Source organism: Leucoraja erinacea, chromosome 17 (assembly GCF_028641065.1).
Source record: "Leucoraja erinacea ecotype New England chromosome 17, Leri_hhj_1, whole genome shotgun sequence".
Taxonomy (NCBI): domain Eukaryota; kingdom Metazoa; phylum Chordata; class Chondrichthyes; order Rajiformes; family Rajidae; genus Leucoraja; species Leucoraja erinaceus.
This window is the reverse complement of record NC_073393.1, coordinates 37,718,899-37,745,631: the sequence shown is the minus strand read 5'-3', so window position 1 is coordinate 37,745,631 and position 26,733 is coordinate 37,718,899. Positions and strand designations below refer to the sequence as shown.

Below are 26,733 nucleotides of genomic sequence, written 5' to 3'. Positions count from 1 at the left end.
TAACAGCATTAGATCATTCTTTAATCATGACATCTGCAAACACACTCAATGTATTGTACAAAAGGATCAGCAGCTTTGAATATGGTGTGAAACTGTACATTCTCCTTCCAAAATGGTTATAACACAAACATTTCTGAAATTACATCAGCAGTCATTGTACGCTCTAATTCAGGTAATCATACAATAAAAGTTGTAGCAACATTAAATGCAAGGTCCAGCCTAACCAGAGTTTGTATTGAAAGTTTTGATGTTTTTTTTATAATCTCACTAAACGTCATTATGGAAAAGAAAATAAGATTTGCATTTTGTGGTCTAAGACCCCAAAGGGCATCAGAGCCACTGAAGAAGGTTTCAACTATGGCTACTGTTCTAATATGGGAAACAACTTGTCCACCAGGGGTGCTGTACGATTGGCAGCCTCGATCTGTCTTATTTTTCGTCTTTTTTTTGTTATTTCAGTGTGTTTTTAAAGTTTGTGTAAATGATGCGATTCGTTTTCAGGTCGTCTCTCCGGAGCTGGAGGCCTCCTCGGAACTGACTTTGAGCCTCACCGTGGGGCATGGATTTACCATCGGGGCCGATCACTTGCCTGGGATCGGTCCAACCGTGGCTTGCGGATTTTACCATCAAGGGCTCACAGTCTCTGGAGAGACAGAGTCAGGGAGTTCCAATGACACAGAGGTTTGACCAGCCCTAACCCAGGGTCCGATCACCACGGAGGAGCTGAGATCCCCCTCCCTGATCGCCCCGATGCGGAGGGCTCGACCGCCGGCTACGGGGGTAAGATTGTCCCGTCAACGGAAGGCTCGAGGCCCCTGACCGCGGGAGAACAAAGAAGGGAAGAGATTGAACTTTTTTTTGCCTTCCATCACAGTGAGGAATGTGGAGGAGTCACTCTGGTGGATGACCGACTTGGAAAATGAAGTTCCTCGTATGTTGCAAAACATATTTGACTAATAAAGTATTATTGTATTGTATTGTACACAAGATGTTTGTGCAGCAATGTGATCACTGGTTCTCTCGATTTGTTAATTGACAGATTAATGTTGGTCGCTTCTTTCCCCAAAATAGCACCAAGGAATCTTTGATGCTTGGCCTTACATTTGAAAGGCAGCACATTATCCTAAGAGTGAGTGTCAGCCTTAACTTTAAGTAGTATGCCCACTACAGCTTGTGCCCAGTTAATGAGCGCCAGGCTTATGCCCAGCCAATACATACAAAGGATCGTTTGGGAAACCAGCGGGATGGATTTGATGTCTGTTGTAGGGCTGCCGGTGACAATTCTTGACACTTGTTAGAATAATGCCACATCAAATCCAGAATGGATGAATACATTCTAATTAGTGAATCTTTTCTTGAGACATACTGTCTGGATCAGCAACAGTTTTTTTTTTAAAGTCAATAACAATTACAGCCTCGTCTGCATTAACATCTTTCAAAAGAATATCATTAGCTTGAGATAAGCTCAGGTTAAATTTGTAAATGTCAACTTTTCTATTAAGAAATACAAAACAAGATTAGAAAGGCTTCCCCACATTATATATTCTTATGGGACAACCCACCTCTGCAAGAATTTTCTGCCATGAGGGAACTCTGCTTCCGACCATATTTCTGATCTTTCAACTGTTCAAAGTACAGAACTCTGCCATAACCCAAGAATGGCGTGCAATTTCATTTAGACACTAAAAGGAAATCATAATTGTGGAGCATTATTGTGGGAACTAACTGGAACCACAACAGTGCAAATCAAATTATTTGTTAGTGTTCTTCACCATTCTCGTTCCGTGTAGGATACAAATAAATTTCAAACATTGATGCAATAAAGAGAAATTGGAGAAATACTTTATAAAAGAACATGTTTATAAAATAAGGAAGATGACGCCTCATGCGGAACATTATCACCAATATGTTTGTTGAGGGAACATGTTTGATGATTGACGCAGTACCTTTCCTATTGATGTAATTACCCTTTAGTTCATACAGGTAAAACAAAGTAAAGTCGACACTTAAGTCAACAGATAACAGGACATCAATCTTAAGAATCAAATGGTGATGCAAGATGTTGATTATTGATTGCTATTGTTTCTTTGTAATGATATTTGGAGCTCCTTGCCAGCTGTCCTTTTTTTTAAAAAATGGGTTAAGACAGGTGCTGCTTATATGGTTGTACCATTGTTGCAGTTAATACATGATTTTCAAAGACAAATATCTTGATCTTTTCAAAGACCCACAAGAAGATAAGAAGAATGCTGACATATTGGATCCAAGCAGTCTTTATCATTTCCCAGAAACCAGGTCGATAAGTAAAAAAAAAAACAATTAAGGAACAATAGTCAGCAAGAAGATAATTGATACTTAGGAAAAAATTAAACACATAAATGGAAGGTCCAAAATTATTTGATATTTGTTTACCTGGCAGGATTACAAAGGTCCAAAGTTTACTATAATTTTTTAAATCAAAGATCTAATAACACCAAGCAGTAAGCATGACAGGCAAGACAGATAGATAGGTAGACACAAAAAAACTGGAGTAACTCAGCAGGACAGGCAGCATCTCTGGGGAATGTTTTGGGTCAAGACCCTTCTGAAGAAGTTGGAATTACTTCAGCTTTTTGTGTCTATCTTCGGTTTAAACCAGCATCTGCAGTTCCTTCCTACACAGATAGATAGGTACATGGCTTGGGGATATTATAGGTTTAACAGAAACATTGCTGAGGGAGGGACAGGATTGGCAGCTCAATGTTCTGGGTTCCAGAGGGATAGAGGTGGAGGTAGGAGCGGAAGGGAGTTGCATTTTGGATTGGGGAGTATATCATGAAAATACTTAAGATAGGTCATTCCTGCTTGAATATGGGTGGAATACAGGCTCTGTGGGTGGAATGAGAAATAAGAAGGGAATAATCATTTTTATGGCATTGTGCTATAAGCTCCTCAATAATCAGCAGAACTTAGAGGACAGGATATGTAGGGAGAGCACAGGTAGCTGCATGAATAATATAGTTGTAAGAGCAGGGAATTTCAAACTTTCCAAATATTGACTGTGACGGTGCTAAGGGCTTGTATACAATGCTGTTTAATCAATGTGTTCAGGAAATTTTTCTCAATCAATATGTCGATAGCTTTACTAAAGAAGGGAAAAAATAAATCTCCTCTCAGGAAATAAGGCGGGGGAGGTGTCTTAAGTGTTTGTTGGGGAGAACTTTTGAACCAGTGACCATATTTCTATTTTATAGCCATGTTAAAAGGATAGGGCTGGTCCACAAGCTTGTCTAAAATTGGGGAAGGCTACCTTTGATAGTGTGAGACTGAAACTTGCAACAAGTTGATTGGGAAATCTGTTTGAAAGAAAATAAATGTCTGTCAAATGGGAGGCTTTTCAAAGTGAGATAGGGAGCTCAGGCATGTTAGAGTGAAGAGCAAGCCTGGCAAGAGTAGGACACTCTGGAAGACAAGATATTGAAGTTCTGGTCATGAAAAATGAAGCTGCAAATGTCAGATGCAGGCAGCTGCAATCAAGCTGAAACACTTGAGGAGTAAAAGCAAGAGTAATTAAGGAGTGAATTGTGCCCCTTAAAGATCAATAAGGTAATCTATGCGTCGAACCACAATAGTTGGGCACGGTCATAATGAATAATTCATTGGCAGTGATAGATGCATTATTGAGAGACACGGGTGAGATGCTGGAGGACTAAAGGATGCAAACGTTATTCCTTTATTTAAGTGAGCCTTACTTCACTGTGGGTATGTTACTAGAGGGGTTTCTGAGAGATAGGACCTATATGCATTTGGAAAAGGAAAGGTTGATTAGGAATGTCAGCATAGCTTTGTGCAAGGGCAATTGCGGCTACTGAATTTGATTTGAGGTTTTTGAAGATGTGGTAATATTGTCTATATTGGTAATAATGGACATTGGTAAGGCCTTTGACAAAGCATCAACCCTGCTTTGGAAGGTTTGATCACATGGGACCCAGAGCAAGTTAGCCAATGGGATTAATAAATGGCTTGAAGGTAGGAGACAGAGGGTGGGGTGGAGTTTTTTTTTTCCAGACTGGAGGCCTACAACTTGCGTACCACAGGGATCAGTGCTGGGTCCACTGTTGTTTGTTATTAACAATTTGGATAACCATGTAGGTGGCATGGTTAGTAAACTTGCACAAGACAGTAAAATTAGTTGCGTAGTTGTCACTGAAGAAGATTTTTTAAGATTACCGTGGGATTTTGATCAATTGGGTCAATGGGCCAGGAAACAGCAGATGGAGTTTAATTCAGATAAAGACAATGTGCTGCATTTTCTTAAGACAAATCAAGGCAGGTTGTCAACAGCAAATAGTAGAGCCATTGGCAGTGTCGTAAAATAGACAGACCTAGGGATGAAGGTACAAAGTTCCACGAAGGTGGCAACAAATATGGACATTGTGGTAGATGTAAATTACATGAATGCAAACATTCATTGGTCAGAGTACCGAGTACAGAAATTGGGCATCATGTTACAGTCTAAAAGATTCACGTACAACAGCAACATTTAAAATAAACTTGGACAGGTACATGAATAGGAAAGGTTTGGAAAGATATGGGCCAATGTAGGCAGATGGGACTACTTGGTCGACATAGGCCAGCTGGGCTGAAGTGCCTGTTTCCATGTTGTATGTGATTCTAGTTTCCCTCTCCCCTGACTCTAAGTCTCAAGAAGGGTCTCGACCTAAAACATCACCCATTCCATCTCTCCAGAGATGCTGCCTGTTCCGCTAAGTTACTCTAGCATTTTGCGTATCTTCTGTGATTCTATAACTGTATGTTAGTAAGGCTACATTTGAGTACACAGTACAGATAAATGGTTGTAGTTGCCCTGCAGTAGGGGGGGTGTTATTAAACTGAAAATGGTGCAAACAAGATTTAAGAGAATATTGCCAGAACTGGAGGGTTTGCGTTGAAAGGAATGGCTGGATTGGCTAAGGTTTTTTCCTTCGAGTGTAGAAGAATGAGGGATGTATAAAATCATGAGGGGCAGAGATAAAGTGAATAGTCATAGTCTATTTTCTAGGGGAGGGAAATCAAAAAGGTTTAGGTTCAGATTTATTATTGTCACATGTACCAAGATTTTTTTATGGTGAGAGGGGAATGTTTTAAAAGGGACCTGAGGGGCAACATTTTTAGAGGGTGGTAGACATGGTAGAGGAAAATCCAATTATGACCTTTAAAAGATGATTGATACATGGTCAGGAAAGCTTTGGAAGGATGTGAGCCAGATACAGGCAAGTGGGGATAGCTCAGTTAATCAACATGGATGAGTTGGGCTGAATTGCCTGTTTCAGTACTGCATAGCTCTACAACTTAAAGTTACCTGGCTGACAATAAAGAATTAATTATTCTAAACCACAAATGATAATGTGCATATTTAGCATGAATGCTGTAGACATAATTGACAATAATTAGAATTAGTTTAACTTAACAAACCTGGGGAAAAATATGGGTGCAATGCATGACTACAAATCAGCAATATGGTCATAAAGTACATAAGATCCAAAAAAGATTTGTTTTTAACTTGTTGGAAATTGTAATCAAAACATGTTATTCCCCGCTATACTTTGTATCACTGGCATACAAAGTCTATCATATGCTTATTTTTATATATGAGTCTTTTTACAATACTGGAGAGATTTTGACAAACGATTTTGTTGGTACTTCGGTAAGTTAAACCACGGAGACTTCAAACCTCTAATGCTTTTCAAAAACCCAACGAGATATCCTATGGTAGTAGTGATTTTTGGGCAAGTTAATTATTTTTTCTTATTTTCCAATTTAATGTATCAAATACATTGTGGTGTCAAAAACGCAACGACTGTTTACGATATATTTTCCAACTTTTTTAAATCAATAAAAATGTTTTGGACATAAATTGGTCAACAAAACTAAGAAACGGAGCCTATCTTCAGTTTGACAACTCACGTAGACATTTTACTTCCATAAAAAACATCCCAAATCAAACCTAGTAGGACGTCATCCAAAATCAAACCTTCTGATGAATCATCTGTCATCGATATAGCTCAAATCCATAAGGTGATGTATCATTTAGATCACATTGGTAAAAATGTTTGGTTTTCGCTAATAATGTAACGTTCGTTTTCTGGGACACCAAACCTTTGAGTGTCCACCGAAACGTACGTTTGTGTATATGATGTGTAACTCGCGTTGCGGTTTCCACTCAGGCGGATGCAGTATTCTACTACATGATCAGGTGAATGAAGTGCAAACGGTGTTTGCAATTTTATTGTTCCATGTGGTATTCATAAGCATAGAAAGGAATAAGAAATACACGCACTTACTGTGCCAACCAGGTCACTAGTGGACACCACGTGACAACCGTTACACAAAATGTATTTGTGTATTCTGATGCTTTTTTCGGAAACCTACCATCAATATGCTGTCTCTTCGCATATTTTTTGTTGATGCTATGTTAGTCATCAACCCAATAAAGTGATTGTCAACTTTTTTGAAAGAATTTGAAGTTTGATCCCCTTTGTCACATTATTGTGTGCAGTTTTGTAAAAAGACACATATGGATGCCTGACATGCAAAGCTGAATGAATGCTTATGTATAAGGTGGATAAGTCTGGTTAGTTTACTTTGATAAAGGGACCGTATGCGTTAACAACTTTTCCTTCCTTCCAGTTTTTGACAGATGGCCCTTTCTGATTTTGGTAGGAAAAGAAATGGCATTCCAGAAAGCAACTGCAATTCAAGTAGCTAAAAGATGGGTTATGTTCTGTCTGTAAGCACCAAGGTAAATCATTACATGGTTTCACTTGTGAACCATGTAATGAACTTGTGCTTGCACAGGTAGTCTGCAAATGAGCTATCAGCAGAATAAAAAAATAATCTTTACGGCAACCCTCTCAGAAAGGATTAACAGCAGTTGACAATTTAACCCTATTCCCGTTTCATTCAATTATTCCTGATGGAATTATTCTTCACCTTCTTTTAAGTACATATTGTTTGATACCCTCTGTAAAAATCTATTGATATAATTCTTATCCCAGGGTCCTTAAGCTTTTTAAAGAGAGAATCCCAAACTTCTACACTTGTTTCTAGTCACTGATATAAGATTAGTCCCGTTGCTTAATACTGTACAATATTTGTACAAAAAAATGCTTCCTGGTTTTTCCCTGCAAATAGTCTAACCTTGATATTCAAATATTGCCCTTCCATGGATTTTTTTTTCCACAAACTGGAAAAAAGGTAGCTACCTTTTAAAATTAAACATTGATGAATGTAACAGATTCCCCTAAGAATCCTTCACAAAGAAGAGCACATAAACTATGCATTTAAGTCCTAAAATCATTCTGGAAAACCAGTGTTATGTCTAACCAGTGTTAATACGTCTTTCCTGAAGTGCGGTGGCTAAACTGAAAATAGTGATGTGCATCACTTTTGGTCAAACTGCCACCAACTCTGATTCAGTAAACAGTTGTTACATTAAATATAGTGACAATTTTGTCAACTTTTGTTTTTGCCTTTCCCAAGCAACTACATAAAGACATCAGATGGTAGAGAGAGGGACAGAGAATAGGTGGGATTCTACTAATGTATTTCAAGCCATGATGGATGTGGAGCAAGCATGATGGAACAGCTGTTCTTTTCCTACCCTTCACTTTTGTGTGTTTATAATTCGAGTGCTAATAACCCTGAGAAAATGACATACAATATAATTTCACAGGAGGAAAAATATTGGCATCATTATATAATGGTTTGTGTCTTTCACAGAATGCAAATTTAATCTACTGAACATCAATTTTCAGTGTTAGATAACATTTCTTTGCATTTAAAAAAAAAGGATATGTGATGATTTCCATGGGATATTTGATGACTGCCTTAATAATAAATGGGGCATTGGCAGCTCGGATTGGTGTCCAAACCGTATATTGATTGGCAATAACGGTTGTTACTAAAAACAAAAGAGTTGGAAAAAAATTAAGATTCAGGGGGTAAAAATGTAGTGCTAAGAAGATCATTTTCCATTAATAATTCAAAAATGCCACTAATAAGAATCCTACCATTTCTTTCTTGATATGATGCAGTGATATCGACCAGGTCATAGGAACTGGCAAATGGGCTGTCATCGTCAACCACTGAAATCTGTGAAGTAAAATGATTACATGTAATCCAACTTCAAATTTGTTTTTTCCTTCCATATACAATAACACTAGGTTGGTCACTGGTTCAGTCTTTTTGTCAACTCCCCAAACTCAAGACTTCAGAGTTATTTACTTAATTTTTTTTATTTTAAGAATTAGCTCTTGAAAGGTTTACCTTCTGATTTTGAAGGTGGGAGTAAAACTATTAATTAGAATACAAATAACCAATTTATTGACACTGAACGCATGGTTGGAAAGTGAGCTACAAGGATACTAAGATGGAGAGGTTATCTGAGTGATGACAGAGCATAATGTGGGGAAAATTTGAAGTTATACATATTGATATAATAATAGAAAACCTTTTTTTATTGCTAATGCAAGAAAAATGGAAGCCAGTTGTCTGTATAGCACATAAAGCAGGTTCTGCCATTTGGTAAAATCATGGTTGATCCTTTGTCACCTACTTTGCTACGCTATACAAGCGATTCCCATGTTACAAGAAGGGGCCTGGATGGTCGCAGTGAAAACAGTGATTTTCTTTAACTCAAAGCTACACATGTCAAAAAAATATGAATTAGGAAAAAAAGGTTTTGTTGATTTATTTACCTTTTTTCCCCCCTCAGGGAGAGTGAACTCTATTCCGTATTTCAATTTGCTGGACAGAGATTTGCAAATTCTGCAGGGATGAACTTTGATCATCTGAACACCTATAATGGGAGGTCACCTATATCATATCCTCCAATTCATTTAGCGTCCAAAAATCTATTCATCTCAGCCTTGAATACACCTCAGAATGTGCATTTAGAACTACATCAAGAATTCCAAAGATTTATAACTCTTCACCTCAGTCCTAAATGGTTTTCTGCTTAAACTGAGATCATGCACCCAATCTCCAGCTAAAGAAATTATCTACCCGATCAATCTCTCTCAGAATTACTCCTTACTCCATCCAGTAAATGCAGGCCAATCTATTCACTCCATATACGTGTTGTTTTGAAAATGTATTCACTTAGTCTCACTCTCCATCCTATCTATCTCACCGTGGTACCAGAAATGGGCTGTGATTTTCATTATGTGTCCTCCTCACATTTGATACATTAATGCAAGGAGCAGCCAGGGCATGCTCAATGGCTTCCAGAAGTAATGCACATCTGGATGCCACTTACCAGATTTTGGTCAATTCATGAGTACCACTCAAACAGGATAGACAGGAGCACAGCAGAGAGCAAGGAAAGACAATTGGATTTAAAAGAATGGGTGACGTTTCGGGTCGAGACCCAGTCTGAAGAAGGGTCTCAACCCAAAACGTCACCCATTCCTTCTCTCCAGAGATGCTGCCTGTCCCATTGTGTTACTCCAGCATTTTGTGTCTCTCTTCAACTTTAGTAAGTTGCTGTCTAATACCATCATAGATGGCTTTGCCCCAATAACTTGTTGGTGGTGTATTCCACTGGGAAGAATGACACAAAAAAACGTATTCAGTAAGTCTGCCGTTTCTTTGTACCCCATTACTACTTTTCCAGCGCCATTTTCCAGTGGTCCAATTTCTACTCATGTCTCCCTTTTACTCTTTATATATCTGAAAAATACATTTGGTATTCACTTTTGTATTACTAGCTGGCTTGCCTTCATATTTCGTCTTTTCTCACCTTATTGCATCTTCCAAATCACTCCCAGAAACTCCTAAGATTGCTGCTCCACCATCATTCCTGCTAGGGTCCCCTTCCAATAAACTTTTGCTAGCTCCTCTCTCAAACTTATAGTTACCTTTCCTCAACAGTAAAACCAATACGTCCAATTTCAGGTTCTCCTTCACAGACTGCAGGTTAAATTAAATCATATTATAATAACCACCTCCTAGGGGTTCTTTTATCTTCAGCTCCCTAATGAAATCTGGTTCATTACACAACACTAAATCCAGAAATACCTTTTCGCTAATGGACTCGACCATGAGTCATCTTTTAGGCATTTCCACAAATTCATGCCATTACCAACAAAGTTTTCCCACTCTCCCTGCACATTGAAATCCCTTATGACCACTGTAACATTGCCTTTCTTAAACGCCTGTTCTGTCTCCTACATCCTGGCTACTATTTGGAGACCTGTGTATATAACTCCCATCAGGGTCTTGTTACCCTTGCAGCTTCTTAATTCTTCCCACAAGGATTCTACATCTTCTGATCCCGTGTCATTCCTTGCCAACAGAGCCACCCCCTCTGCTCACCTGCCTGCCTTGCCTTGCCAATAGGATGTGTATCCTTGAAGGTTCAGCTCCCATATCTGATCCTCTTTCAACCATGACTCTGATGCCCACAATGTCATACCTGCCAATTTCTAACTGTGCTATAAGCTCTTTCACCTCATTAGTGTATTTCAGGGGTGGCCAACCTACGGCCCATGGGCCGAATGCACAGGCGGATTTTTTTCCCCCATAATCATCAGCTCTGGCTGTACCACATCCTGCGAAAAGCTGCCGGCACGGCCGCCCGCGCACCTTCAGTGAACACGTTTAAGAAAGAACTGCAGATGCTGGAAAAATCAAAGGCAGACGAAAATGCTGGAGAAACTCAGTGGGTGAGACATTGCTGCCTCACCCGCTGATTTGATGACTGCCATCCAGGGCGGGATCCATGTGAACACGTGATAGATGTGGCCCGCCATCTGCTCAGACATGCGTCCTGGCCCCAATGCAGAACAAGGTTACCGACCCCTAGTGTATTCCTTGTTCTACTTATTGTTGGAAATATCATTACCATGTAAAATGTTTACTCTGTAAGCATCATGCAAACACGGAATTCTATTGCACCCTGGAGTACAAGACAATAAATTAAACCGAATCTGATTGAAAATACAAGATACCAACTTTGGCTTTGGGCACTTCAGAATTTTACAGGTTGTCAAACAAAACATTTATTTTCTTATTACACCACATCTTGTTAAAGCACCATTATAGGCAGCATACAACCAATATGGCCAATTATTTGTACAAACAGAAACTTACATTGTAGCGTGTATCAAGTCCTCTGTGTTTAAGCGGCTCTTGCTGATGTAACTTTAGGTCACCAATCACAGTAAGCTGAGATCCAGAAATGGGAGATGAGAAGTGGACATATGCCATACTCTGCATAATGAATGTCGACATCCTCTGAAACCAAAGTTTTAAAAGATTTAAGCTACTATGAGCAGTCATTAAACTACAAATTGAACACCGATTTTCCAGCACCCTTAGTTACAGAGCCTGTCTGGATTATCCATTTTTCTGGACCGACAGAGGTCACATGATAATGATATGACAATACATCCTTGGCTCGGTAATGACAACCCTCCCGTGTCTCTAAAGCACCATGGCGTGCCAGAAACTTAAATAAAATAAATATAAAATGCGAACTGAATGTGAATAGAATGACCTGCCGGCCCATCCTCAGTTCCCACAGACTCCCCGGCCATTTAAAGCCCCAGCTTCCGACCCCACTCCTGACTCGCAAGGTGCACCAGCGAGCTCTTCTTCACCCACCAAAAGGGCACCAAAAGAGTTTAGGCAGCAGCTCTCCATATACATCACGTAGAAATGCTTTAATGAATCCAATGTGGTGTTAATGGAAACATATTTCCCATTCAGTACACAGGGGGGGAGAGGGAGGGGGAGAGAGGGGGGAGAGAGGGGGAGAGAGGGGGAGAGGTGCGAGGGGTGCGGTAATTCCCTCTCTCAGAGAGGGGGAGAGGGGGGAGAGGGGGGGAGGGGGAGAGGGGGGGGGGGGGGAGGGGGGGGGGGAGGGGGGGGGGGGGGGGGGGGGGGGAGAGGGGGGGGGAGAGAGAGAGGGGGGGAGAGAGGGGGAGGGGAGAGAGGGGGAGGAGAGGGGGGAGAGAGAGGGGGGGGGAGAGAGAGGGGGGGAGAGAGAGAGAGAGGAGAGAGAGAGAGAGAGAGAGAGAGAGAGAGAGAGGGGGGGAGAGAGAGGGGGGGAGTAGAGAGAGAGGGGGGGAGAGAGAGAGAGGGGGGGGGAGAGAGAGAGGGGGGGGAGAGAGAGAGAGAGAGAGAGAGAGGGGGGAGAGGGGGAGGAGGGGGGATTAGTGTATGTAACAAAGGGTAGAGTGACTGAATGCCTCAAGTTTCATTTAATCTGAGAGAGACAGGGTTGATTTAAAGATTATAGGCCATGCTATGACATTTGTTTTTGTGTTTTGAATGGTGACTCAAGTAACAGCCAGGTATTTACGCATTTTTTGAAGGTATTTTATAAAATCCTTCATAAGAGATTACTGACTAATGTCAAAGCTCGTGGAACTGAAGAGTTTGGTTGAGCAGCAGGAAACGCAAAGTACAGAAAATAACCACGTACTCTTGGTCGAAGTCATTTAAATTCTATGGTCATGTGCAGAAAACAAATACCTGTATAATGTAATGCTGTCCTTAATATCCGCAACAATGGAAAATGAAAGAAAATCGCCTAAAGGTAAGTGATTTTTTTATTTTTTTTTTAAGTACTCATATGTGTATAGAATGTTAAAAATTTAGAACTCCTCAGCAAAAAGCACTTAACATTAGGTTAATTTTAAGTTTGAGACTTTTGTTACCCAAAATAATGTGAGCCGAGGCATACACGTGATTTGATTTTTAAAAAGGGTTTGGAATGATGTTTTGGCTTTTGATTTTGTCCTTGTTTCAAATAGATGATATAATAATCAGGAACAGAAGGTAATGTGGAATTTATAAAGTAAAGTGGTCCATGAAACTGTAGTCCTTAAAATTAGTCACAGATTGCTGGCCAGAAGGGCTTGGTATATTGCCTTCTCCCCACCACATCTGGTAGAAAGGACTGGGTTAGCATGATAATCAGATTGTGGAGCACTCAACAACATCCACAATTTCAAACACCATATCTGTTGTGCACTGTATGGTGCCTGCAGAACATTCCAAGCAGTGGAACCATTATTTAACCATGTCAATGCATTATGTTTAAGAAGGAACTGCAGATGATGGAAAATCGAAGGTAGACAAAGACAAGGTCTTCTGCGGACAGTGGTCATTGACAAAACCACACCTGACTCCTGAAGAGTGTTTCTGATCTGTCGGCAGGTGTTTGGGCATTTTTCTTTATAGTAGAGAGAATTCTTCTGTCATCAGCTGTGGAGGTCTTCCTTGGCCTGCCAGTACCTTTGTGATTAGTAATGCCCCTGTCCCACTTAGGAAACCTAAACGGAAACCTCTGGAGACCTTGCGCCTCACCCAAGGTTTCCGTGAGGTTCCCGGAGGTTCCCAGAGGTTCCGGTCACTCTCCATGAGTCACCAGAGGTTTTGGTCACTTGCCTGGAAGGCCTCGACCGAAGCGCGAGCTGCATATACTGATCAAAGATCCCATAGGATCTTTGCTACCGACCGTACACACACACACACACACCGCGAAGGTGGGGGCCAGGGACAGCGGAGGAGCACTGTCTGCGCGATGAAGAGGAAGGTAAACGGCTGCCACAGAGCACGGTAAGTCCTTTAGAGAGCGCGGGAGGGGGAGAGAAGGGGAGAGAAGGGGAGAGAAGGGCAGAGAAGGGCAGAGAAGGGGAGAGAAGGGGAGAGAAGGGGAGAGAAGGGGAGAGAAGGGGAGAGAAGGGGAGAGAAGGGGAGAGAAGGGGAGAGAAGGGGGAGAACGGGGGGGGGGGGAAAGGAGTGGAGACAGTTTTAAGAAGTTTAATAAAGTTCACGGGCATTTTACCTTCCGGCGGATCTTCTAGGTCCAGAATCCAAAGATCCGACAGGATCTTTGCTGAAAACTCCAATGAGCCAATCAAAATGGCCGGTCAGTGAAGGAGATTGCCTTCGACTGCCTGTAAGTAAATAGCGACCCCACTCCACTGGCTTTGACCAAACGGCAACCTATTTTTAGTCGAGGCCGGTTTTGGTTTTTTTGAAATAATCACAGAAACATAGAAGAAGCCTCAACTACGCAGAAACCACTTTCCACCATTAGGGAGAGTGACCGGAACCTCCAGCAACATCACGGAAACCTTGGGTGGGGTGCAAGGTCTCCAGAGATTTTCGTTCAGGTTTCCTGAGTGGGACAGGGGCATAAGCTTATCAGTGCTCTCTTTCTTAATGATGTTCCTAACTGTTGATTTTTTTTCTATTACAAATTTCAAATTGTGGAGTACAGAGGAAAATAAATGATGGATTTTTGTCCCAAACATTATGGAGGGCACTGTATTTTGCCCTGAGATGCAACCAGTTCTGGAGTATGTCGGCAGTTCTCACTGGGATATTGTTGGTCTCTCAGTCATAGCTGTATGCAGTGTTCACAACTATTTCTTTATTGCCCATGGAGTTATTCGCCAATTTTACAATGATGGCAGTGAGCTTAGGAAGAATCCGAAGTGTCCCTTGTTGTTGGAACTAACATTGAGAATGAAAATATTTTGGAGCCTTCACTTCCAAATCGATGTTCAACTATAATCTGTGGACCAATTAAACGTCCTATTTTATGCTGCCTTAGCGGCTCAGGATGGAGGCATACAGTGCTTTCGTTTAATATAAAATGACAGCTCACATTTGTAATGTGTTCTTCCGCATGCCTCAATGATCCAGGGTTGGTAGGATGGCAATGGTAACAGGATCAAGGATTCTGTAGCAGCTACTCTTCCCAAGACAGTTAAAAATGCTGCTCGTGTAAGAGGTGGACTTGTAAAGAATTAAAGATATCAAGGTCAAGTTTAAGATAAATGTCAGGAAGTATTTCTTTCAACATACTATTGTTTATACTTTGTATAAAGGATTTTCAAAAGGTCGGAGAAGTCCAAAGCATAAGAACTGATCAAAAAAAAAAATAAGGGCATGATGAGTGGTGTACTTGTGAGAATGAGATAAATTTGTGAAAGGTTGTTTCATCCAAATTTGTAAAGTAGAATATCCAGAACTACAACAACCAAAGTTATCTTTCCAGAATTCAAAGTTCTGAAAGTATTTACCAAACGCACATTTATTCACTAAAAGTATTTGGCATCAGAAGATCTAATAATAGTATTCCTAAAAAATATGCACGTAATTTCAGTTTGTTATCACAGAATAATATTATTGTAATAATATTATTGTAATAAATAAAGTATCTGCAATAAAGTAAATTTCAATGCAAGATAAAGGGGAACCATACCAAATACTTACAAAAAGCTGATATGAAAAAGTAAGAAGAAATTGCACACTATATACATGCTCAGATGGTTGAAGTGGAAGCTCTAGACGAAAATTCAGAAGATCCATTTTCCCATCATGATTTTTGTCTTCCTCCATTGCCTATAAAAAGATAAATGTATCATATTAAACAACTTAACATTTCTTATCACATTTTGAGAATGCAGAAGCACGTAAAAACATTAGTCTACAAATAACACATTATGTAATAGCATTACACATTATCTCAGTAAACAAATTAATACATTTCACTCCATTTCACCCCTGTCATCTGGAAGAATGTAAACTGTAACATCCAGGTTCAGAAACAGCATTTTCCCTACAGCCATTCGACTATCTTCTATATTACTAAAAGTCTGTTCTTGACTGCTTTTGACTTACTGTGCTGTGATTTCCTAGAGAACGCCGCCACTTACGGCCGGCATTTTTGACCACCTCGCTCAGAGTACCCCTCCGCCGGACTGGACCGGAGAATTTTTCCCATCGATGAAAAATCAGAGCGATATTAATGTTTTAAAAAAAATTGCCATTCTCTCTGCTGCCCCAGCTGGTGGGAAGGGGGAGGGACTATAAAACCCGGAAGTGTCGTGCCTCACTCAGTCTTTGCGAGATGGAGGAAGCAAGAGGGTCACGGCTCTCTGAGCTGCGAATAACTCTGAACGCACGTCTACTCCACAGTGAGTGCCCTTATTGTGGTTCTAAAATGTTCCGTGTCTGGTGAGTGTCTTGGACGTTATTTAAAGCATGTTTTTGCTTCAGCACCAGCAGCCTCTACAGGAGGCTTTAAACATTAATTTTACTCACTGTATATTCAACACGTTCTGAAGTTACTTGCCATTTTAGTATTGGGTGAGTGTGTGTGAGTGAATGAGTGTGTGTGTGTATGAGTGTGTGTGTGTGTGAATGAGTCTGTGTGTGAATGAGTCTGTGTGTGAATGAGTCTGTGGGTGTGAATGTCAAGGAGCAGAGTGGGGGGGGGGTGAAGGGAGGAGGGGTGACTGAGTGAACTGCCAGCGTACCAGGCGTGAGTGACTGCACTGCCAGCCCACCAGCCGTGAGTAAGTGAACTGCCAGCCCACCAGCCGTGACTGAACTGCCAGCCCAATAATCCATTCAGTCCACCCTCCCCCCCTTCTCTCTCACAGTCTGTCACCTGTTTTGGGCAGAATTTCTGGCAGTTTCTCAGCTGCCAGCCTGCCAGGTCCGAGTGACGGTACTGCCAGGCCTCAGACTCATTGCGATGTGATTTCCGAGAGAACGCCGCCTCTTACGGCCGGCATTTTTGGCCGCCTCGCTCAGAGCCCCCCTCCGCCGGAGGATTTTTCCCATCGATGAAAAATCAGAGAGATATTAATGTTTTTAAAAATGTCACCATTCTCTCTGCTGCCCCCGCTGGCCGCAGGGGGGAGGGACTATAAAACCCGGAAGTGTCGTGGTTCACACAGTCTCTGCTACACGGAGGAAGCGAGAGGGTCACGGCTCTCTGAGCTGGCAATAACTCTGAACGCATGTCTACTCCACGGTGAGTCCCCGGGATGTGTTTTTCAGCAAATGTGTTTGTTGTTTGCAAAGTGGTTGTCCAATTAGGTTGGCTTTTTAAAGGGCTTTAAGCAAATGTGTTTTGTTGGCTTGCAAAGTGTTTTTGTCCAATTGGCTTGGCTATTAAAGGGCTTGCTTGCAAAAGTATACGGATGGATAAAGCGTGAATAAAAATGTTATTAGATCAGGACTGTATTTAATTTCAAAATTGGCACTCATTCTGTGATTTTCGCTTAGTTGCAAGATCGCGCCGATGACGTAATTTCCGGTTAGCAGCATGCTGGTGCTGAGCGCGTCATTTCCGGTTTGTGGCAAGAAGCGAGAGGGTGATGTCAAGATGGCACCGAGTATAGGTGCCGTTGAATAATTCAAGAGAGCTGCTCTGTCTATGGTGAGTGTGTTTGTTGGATGTTATGCTTCAGCAGCAGCAACCTCTACAGGAGGCTTTAAACATTTGTTTTACGCACTGTGTATTCAACACGTTCTGAAGTTACTTGGCATTTTAGTATTGGGTGAGTGTGTGTGAATGAATGTGTGTGTGTTGTGTGTGTGTGTGTGTGTGTGTGTGTGTGTGTGTGTGTGTGTGTGTGTGTGTGTGTGTGTGTGTGTGTGTGTGTGTGTGTGTGTGTGTGTGTGTGTGTGTGTGAATGAGTGTGTGTGTGTATGTCTGTGTGTGTGTCTGTGTCTGTGTGTGTGAGTGTATGTATGGCTGTATGTGTGTGTATGCGTGTGTGTGTGTGTGTGTGTGTAAATAACCTTCTCTACACCCAAGGTTATCTCCTACAGCTATCCATGTCTACAGGCAACAGCAGCCGGCCAAAATCCATGCCTTAATTGATATAGCAAATAACACCCCATCATTTATCATCCAATGATCAGAACGGGCAAGAGGAGGTCTAATCACCTGCCCTTGAAAAACAAATTCAAACTTATCACCTAGACAAGTGCTGCTTCAAGAAAGACAGTAGTTTGCAACTCATCTAGCCCTTAAATCATACAATCCCTACACCACTGTCACATTGTGACTGAAGTTTTCATCATCTCGGAGAGGCACTGCCATAATACACCCAGGCCTCTTCAACACCTTCCAAGCCTCTAACTTTTATCATCCAGGTGGGGAAGAACAACACGTGCACAGTAATATTAATATTTAGCTCTTGTCCAAGTTACATGGCATCCTGACGGAAATGTATGTAGATTTCTGTGTGAATAGATTAAAATCCTGGAAATCCCTACCTATCAAGAGTTCCTTCACAACTTGTACTATTGTTGTTCAAGACAGTGCCTCACTGCCATCTCAAGAGAAGCTAGAAGTATGAAATATATACTGGCCTTTCCAATAGCAACACCTCGTGTATTAGTTTAAATTAAACATGTCTTCCTAACAAATTATTCTGAAATAACTGTGCCACATAAATGCTTTCAATTATTTCTGAATTATACATTATCAAAAAGCTTGCTGATACTTATCAATTAATCTAATCCATGAGAAGGACGTTTTTAAAAACTATTAAATTAGATTTGTCACTTTTGCTTGGATTAATTATCCAAATATCATGTTGAATTACTTACTGTCACTAATGGAACTCGAAGATGGTCCCCTTGTAGATTATTAAAATTTTCATATGTACTCCATGCCACAAAGTCACCACTTGTGCTGGTTGCAGTTATCATTAAAACTTGGTACTGGAATCGGACATTTGGCTGCTCTTCATAGGTGTTTACTTTTAACCAAAATCCTGAAGGAAGAAAATCAGATTTACTCAATGACATGTACACATCATACACAAACTTAAATCAAAGTAAATGTTTGCCATACTTCCCTCAAACTCTAATGGCATCTCGCAAATTTATATCATAATATTTATTAGAAGTGTCTCGGAAATTCATGAAGCACAAATAGTTAACTAAATAAAGCTGAATGGCATAAACATAATATCCAGGCAGCTTACCAACGCACAAGCAACAACCTGACATAGAAATTTTAAAAAGCAAGCAGAATCTGATGAACTATTATATCAAGAAGAAAAACAAATGGAATTGTTCACAACAATTTCTGAAAATACTTTTGACATATGTTTATTTTTTTTCTCAGTAATCTAAGCAAAACTTGTTCTAAGAAAATCGTGAAGTAACAAAACACAGTCAACTTCAAATGAATCACCAGTGTTTGTACTATGAATAAATATATTTACATGGAAAATCATCAAGTAACCTTTGTCACAGACACCAACTGGATTTCACAATCCTGTATTTTATTCTTCTGCCTTGTATTGTTCATAAGAATCTTAGGAATGTATACCCCACGTAATGCATGCCGACTATGATGCTGCATAATACCACCGATCCACACATTAGGTCATGTCCCTATACTACTTTCTTATTCAAGTACATGTCCAAATGCCTTTCAAACGTTGTAGTATCTGACTCCATCTTCTGTCAGTCTACAAACTTAATGTCATAACCCCTACATTCTCATTCAAGTCATTTATATATTACAAACAGCAAAGTCCCAGCACTGGCCCCTAAGGTACAGTGAAGATAGACACAAAATGCTGGAGTAACTCAGATGATTTTCTTTTTTGTCAATGTGTATGTGCGAAAATAAACTCAAAATGAGTTTACGCAAAAATGGCGGTACTCCACTAGTCACTGGCAGCCAACCAGGAAAAAAAACCCTAAGCAGCCTAATGTGTGGCACATTATCAAAGGCTATGTGAAAATCTAAGTACACAACATCTACTGACTCTCCTTCTTCACAGAATTCCAGCAAATTTGTCAAGCAAGACCTCCCCTTCACAAAGCCACGCTGACTTCGGCCTATTTTATCGTGAACTTATAGGTACTCAGTAATATGACTAAGTACTCCGATCATGACAGAAGCCTCCTCGTGGCAATCCCCAGAAACGACGACACGATGCACTCTGTGACCAGTCGGGCAACCAATTCTGTCAACATGTTAGACGACGACAGAAGCCAACAGCGAGCTATACGTCGTCCGACACACAGGCGAACGAACCTCATCCTTTATAATGGACTGTAAGATCTTACCAATCAATACAATACAATACAATACCTTTATTTGTCATTTGAACCTCACATGAGGTTCAAACGAAATGTAGTTTCTGCAGCCATACAATAAAAGAACCAAAACACACACCAACACTATTCACATAAACATCCATCACAGTGGCTCTCCTCCTCACTGTGATGGAAGGCAAAGTTCTTGTCTCTCCCCTGCACTCCATTTCCCTCCCGAAGTCGAGGTCAAAGCCCCCGGCGGGCGCTAGTCCGCGGCAAATTAAGGCCGCGCCGGGCGTTGTAGGGCCCCCCTCCAGGTCACTCTCAACCCCGCAATTCGGGCGGGAGAAGTCGCCGCTGCCGGTGCCCCGCAAAGCAGCCTCCCACCGGGGATCCGCGAGCACCCGGTGTCACCATTCACTGGAGCCGGGCCGCAGCAACGCGCCACCGCCGCTCTCCACGCCCCGAAGCCGGCCAGCTCCACGTAGGTAAGTCTGCAGCAGCTCCTCAGCAGCTCCACAGCATGCTCCACAGCAGGCTCCACGGCTCCACAGCAGGCTCCACAGGCTCCGTGACTGTGACTCCGTGAGCCTCCAGGTCGTTCCGGTGGAGGCCGCTCCACGGCGCTAGGCCCCAACGGCAACGGAGCTCCGACAGGGAAAAGGTCGGGTCTCCATGCAGGGAAGAGATTAAAAGTTTCCCCCACTGAAACCACCTCCCACCCCCCACACATACACATTTAAAAAAAAACCCGATAAACAGCTACAAACTAAACCCTCAACAGGACAAAAAAACAAAAAAAACACAGACAGACTGCAGAGGCCGCTCATCAGTCAGAGTAACCGGCCTTAAATTCCCACTATTCTGCCTTGCTCTCTTTTTGTGCAGTGGACTAATATTGGCAATCTTTCAGTAATTTGGGATTAAAATGAAGAAACTCTTGCTATCCTCTTATATATTACTAGACCAAGTGGGACCCGCTGGTTCAATGTTATTCGCAGCTCAGAGAGCTGTGACCCTCTTGCTTCCTGGGTCTGGCAGAGACCGAGTGAGGGACTACAGCTCTGGGTTTTATAGTTCCTCCCCCCACCAGCAGGGGCAGCAGAGAGAATGCGGAATTGTTTTTAAACATTAATATCTCTCTGATTTTTTATCGAAGGGAAAAGTCCTCCGGTCCCGGAAGGAGGAGGGGCGCTCCGAGCGAGGTGGCCAAAAATGACGGCCGTAGGTGGCGGCGTTCTCTCGGAAATCGCAGCACAGCGAGCCAAAAGCGGTCAAGATCAGACTTTTAGTAATATAGATTGGCTAGCTTACCTTCGTATTTCCTGTCCAAATGTATTTTAGATTCTTTTAGGTACTTGGTTGGATACTTACCTGCCAGGGGAAAGATCACGATCAAAGCTTCTCAGACGTTTGGCAGCAATCAAGTATAATATCGCAATGTTCTGAGTCAGAGGATGATCCATGCTGATTGGGGGACCAACCTAATACGTCTTTCCAGCTGAAAATTTGATTCAACCAGGATGGCTGCAGCATTGGGTTCTATGGGAGGTCAGGGGGTTCAGAACACACTTACTGTGTGTGCTGTATCCATCAGGAAGGACGAGAGAATAGAAGGGGTAATGTTGACAGGCAGTGGGGCCACTCAGATCAAAACCTCCCCTTACATGGACAATGTTGCTTTTAAGATCCACGGTGGATCCACAGATTCTCTCCTTCCTCCCTTCCTTCTCTCCTTCCCTCCCACACACACACATAACGCACAGACAACTAACACACACACATCACGCAGACAACTAACACACACACACACAACTAAGTTAGGATGAGGTAAAAGCCCAAAATGTAATGCCTGGACTGGTTTTTTGCCAATGGTTATTGGTTTTCCAGGATCTAGTTAATTAAACTACTTTTTTTTTCATTTCAGTCACTAAAACAAGTGGTATTGTAACTATGTAACTATGTACTTTTCAGAGGTCCGCCAAAACCACATGCAAAAACGCCGAGATTTTTTCCATTTTGCTACCCATTTCACTTTTACATTCGCAAATCCACTCCTCATTAAATTTCGTCATTTTTATATACACATTTTCAATAAAATCCTTCACCCCAATCCCCCCCCACTCACTCATTTTTTCACCTCCTGCTGGCCAGCCACCATAACGGCTGCTGCTGCCCGGCTCTCCTCCAAAAACGGCAGCATTTTTCCCATTTCGCTAGCGATTTTCGCTGCTGCCACCCGGCTCTCCTCCACTCCCGCCCACCTGGCCCGGCTCTGTCACGCTGACGGAAGGCACAGATCGGCTGTCCCCCGCTGCTTTTCGATGTCCCCACGGGCTAGCACTGTCCGAAAATCCCGCGTATCAACGGCCTGTCGGCCCGCAGGCGCATTGAGGGCGTACGCAGTGTCTCAGTGGGCATACGCAGCATCTCGACGTCGTAGGCAGCGTCTCGACGTCGTACGCAGTGTCTTGACGGCGTACGTCTAATGCGTGGCGTTGCGTGATGACGTCAGGCCACCCACCCTTGCAACCGTGCGTTGCGGGAACATACCCAACTTGGTCTAGTAAAGTCTATAATAGACTTTATTTATATTTCTATGATTCTACAGACCATGGCTGGGAACCTGAGGCTCACCAAAATTGTTCACAATTGGACCCTGCACCTTTTAAGGCCAGCCTGGTTTGGAGGGGCCGAGGTGTACACAAGAATTGACCGGAGTGGATGCCCAAGGTCAAGCAAAAATTGACCGATTCAAATAGGCAAGGACAGCAAACCAATCAAACCGGAATACAAGATCAGCACCGAAAGGTTGACTCTTAACTCTGTATCACATTCAGTGCATATACTACAAATGGGGCAAAGGTCTACTAAATTCAGGATTCTTGTGGAATTGGCAGACTTTCTGGATAGTTAATGCTCTAAACCACTTTAAATTCAAATTTTCTTACAATCTTACACAATATTATAAATTTCCAGTGAAGCTGGGAGGTTTTAAGGGTCTATGGGAACCAAGGCCCAGTGAGTTGCAAGAGAGTACACAAAATATCACTTGAGATCCAGGTGCTGAACCACAGGCATTTCAGAATGGCAGGGCTGCCAACTCACGCTTTGAGCATGAGACTCACGCATTTCGACAAATTCTCACGCTCTCACGCTGATCACAAATTTCTCACGCTCTGTCGTGAGAAATTCTGTGATCAACGAGAATTTCAAAACACATATCAAATGCATGGGCCGTGGGTGTTGGAGAGCCGGGGCTGAGGGAGGGATGGAAGCAGACGCAGCGGCGGCGACAGATGCAGATGGGGAGCCGGCCTGGCGAGTGTTTGCCAGGCTGGCGAGTCGCTCGCTGCAGCTCCGGCCATGGAGCAGTGCAAGAGTCCCGGGCTGTCGGAGGCCTCGCGCCGCTGCCGTTAATCTCTATGCCGAATTCGCCCTGAAGGCCACGCCCCTTCCGGAGGGACTATAAAACCCGGAAGTGTGGAGGTGCCTCAGTTTTCTGCAAGATGGGGGAGCGAGAGGTTGCAATTCTCAGTCTGAGCTGTGAATAATTCTGAACACATGTCTACTAAACTGTTAGTGGTTTTACTGACCTGTCAGTACCCTTAATGTGGTTTCAAAATGTAGTTTAAAAATGCAAAAGTGTTTATTGGTTTGAAAATGCAAAAGTGATTTTTGGTTTGAGAATGCAAAAGTTGCCTTGCCTAATTGAAAAGTCGGTTTGAGAATGCTAAAGTTGCCGTGCCCAATTGAAAAGTTGGTTTGAGCATGCTAAAGTTGCCTTGCCTAATTGAAAAGTTGGCTTGAGAATGCCTTGCCAAATTGGTTTGAGAATACAAAAGTTGCCTTGCCGAATTGAAAAGTTGGTTTGAGAATGCTAAAGTTGCCTTCCCTAATTGAAAAGTTGGTTGGTGTGAGCGGCTTGCTTGCATTTACCGGATAGCACGCAACAAAACATTTCCCTGTACCTTGCTACAGGTGGCATTCGTAAAGTAAATCAATCTATTTACATGTATCTGTGTGTTGTTGCTTTAACTGGCCTGTTAAGGTGCAGCAACTGAGAATGTAATTGTTCTGATGTCGCTGCACGCGACAACTAAACACTCTTGTCTACACTTGAAATCACCAGTCAGGCAGCATCTCTGGAGGGAAGGAATGGGTGACATTTCGGGTCGAGACCCTTCTTCAGACTGAAGGTCTGGTTAATTGGCTTGGTATGTGTCAATTGTCCCTAGTGTGTGTAGGATAGTGTAGTTTGTGGGGATCACTGGTCAGTGCAGACTCGTTGGGCCGAAGGGCCTGTTTCCACATTGTATCTCTAAACTGAACCCTGTCCGGCTAGCAGGGCTGTGTAGAGCCGAGTGCCGGGACACGGTGACATCTGGCTCTGATCTCCACAAAGCCAATCACGTATCGAACAGCCACACAGATCAATGGGCCACTGGTGCTTGGAGTCAGTCCACAGACACAGAGAGGAAATTGACTGTTACTCCGGCTTTTTGTGTCTATCAGTGACTTGAAGAGTGGGCTGGACAACGAGTGACGCAGCTGGTCACGGCTCCCCTGATCTACGCTATTCCCATGCGCTTATGGGCCTGTCCCACTGAGGCGACTCTTTAGGCGACTGTCGGGGACTAGTTTGACTAGTATTCACCTACGACACCTCGCGACAACCTCCAACAGCAAAAATTGTTGCCATTGGAGTCGCCCAAAAGATCGTCTGTGGGAAAGGCCCTTCAGGCTGCAGCTCGGTGCATCCTGGAGGACAACCAGTGGCTGCTGGAAGTAGGTACGAAGCACTGGGTAGAAACGGTGGAAGATAGCGGCCTTCAAATGGGGGTGGTTGGAGAAAGCATCCTGCTTGCCTGCTACATTTTCACTTACTGTAACTGCAGGAAACATGTTCCTGATGTTGGGGGAGTTCAGAACCAGGGGTCACCGTTTAAGAATAAAGGGTAGGCCAGTTAGGACTGAGATGAGGACAAACTTTCTTCACCCAGAGTTGTGAATCTGTGGAATTCTCTGCCACAGAAGGCAGTGGAAGCCGATTCACTGGATGTTTTCAAGTGAGTTACATTTAGCTCTTGGGGCTCGCGAAATCAAGGGATATAGGGAAAAAAAACAGGAAATAGGTCCTGATTTTATATGAACAGCCATGATCATATTGAATGGCAGTGCTCGCTCGAAGGGTCGAATGGCCTATTCCTGCACCTATTTTCTATGTTTCTATGCTTGAGTATATGGCAATAAAACTCGACCACTTGATTTTGAAGCATTCATGCATGGTGGAGGTATAATGTAGTCATAGAGTGATACAGTGTGAAAACAGGTCCTTCGGCACAACTTGCCCACACCCACCAACATGTCCCAGCTACACTACCTGCTTTTGGTCCATATCCCTCCAAATCTGTCCTATCCATGTATCAGTCTATCCGTTTCTTAAATGTTGGGATAGTCCCTGCCTCAACTTCCTCCTCTGGCAACTTGTTCCATACACCCACCGGCACCACCCTTTGTCTGGAAAAAGTTACCCCTTAAAAAGTTACCTCTTAAAAATACTTCAAACAAAAAACATTGAAATCATACTTCTACAATGCACTAAAACATGATTTTAAGCCAAAAATTACAACTGCACTATATAAACCTTAAAATACCATAGACAACATTTTATGCACTGTATAAAGCATTTTACCAGAATGCATCACAGCATGGTTTGATCCATCCAGGACCGCAAGAATTTGCAGAGAATTGCAAATTCCAGACTATCACACAAACCAATCTCCGTTCCATTGACTCCATTTACATCTCACGCAGCCTCAGCAATGCCGCCAGCATCCTAAAAGATGAGTCACATCCCGGCCAGGTATGGAAGTGTGATAACGCACAACCTCCAGATTTATGAACAGTTTCTTTCCAGCTATTATCAAGGCCATTGAATCATCGTACTGATAACTAGCATGCAGTCCTGAGCTACCATTTACCTCATTGGAGACACTTGGACTATCTTTGATCAGACTTTACTGGACTTTACCTTAGAGTCATACAATGTGGAAACAGGTCCTTCGGCCCAACTTGCCACACGACCAAGTGCTGCCTGCCTGCATTTGGCCCGTATCTCTCCAAACCAGTCATATCCATATACCTTTTCAATTGTTTCTTGAACGTTGCAATAGTCCCTGCCTCAACTACCTCCATACACCCACCATCATTTGTGTGAAAAAGTTACCTCTCAGATTCCTATTAAATCTTTCCCCTTCACCTTAAACGTTATCGTGCACTAAACGTTATTCCCTTCATCATGTATCTATCTGTACACTGTGGATGACTTGATTGTAAGCTTTTCACTGTACCTCAGTACACATGGCAATAAACTAAACTCAAACTTAAAATGTATTACGTACATCATAATATCATATGGTCAACTTCACTGCTGCCTGATATGGTTTCACCAGAGATGCTGCCTGACCCGCCGAGTTACTCCAGCTTGTGGATGCGTCTATCTTCAATAATAAAATTAAATAGTTCCAATGTTCAATTCGAATATTGTAAGTAATTATTTCCAGTCATAAAATGTCCAACATTTAGCTATAGTTAGACGCGAGCAGGAATGGCGCATCGCTTGGCGGTCGTCAGTCACTCACCGTGACTCCTATAGGCAACCAAAAGTGGAGAGATGTACGTGAGCGCCAAAACTATCAGCAGAAAGAGCGTTGCTTTTGTGAAAATGCTTGTCCTGTACCGAATTAGCGAGGGATGCGTAAAGACTTCATAAATGGCCATCTTTAAACCAGCTTCTTTCAGTCAGTTGTCGGTTCGGATTGGCGCGCGCGGGTTGCCATAGTTTCCCGGGGCAACCGATGTCGGCGG

At 42.5% G+C, this 26,733-nt stretch overlaps 1 protein-coding gene across 1 annotated transcript; it reads right to left on the bottom strand.

Annotated features, from left to right (window-relative positions):
- On the bottom strand, positions 1-26,733 carry tmem231 (transmembrane protein 231). The gene is made up of 7 exons (XM_055648978.1): positions 26,508-26,733; positions 18,415-18,581; positions 15,277-15,405; positions 11,134-11,277; positions 8,052-8,133; positions 7,839-7,942; positions 1-2,305 (listed from the first exon to the last, which is right to left on the bottom strand). The coding sequence occupies exons 1-7, from the start codon at positions 26,644-26,646 to the stop codon at positions 2,141-2,143; spliced, it is 930 nt and encodes a 309-aa protein (XP_055504953.1). The 5' UTR covers positions 26,647-26,733; the 3' UTR covers positions 1-2,140.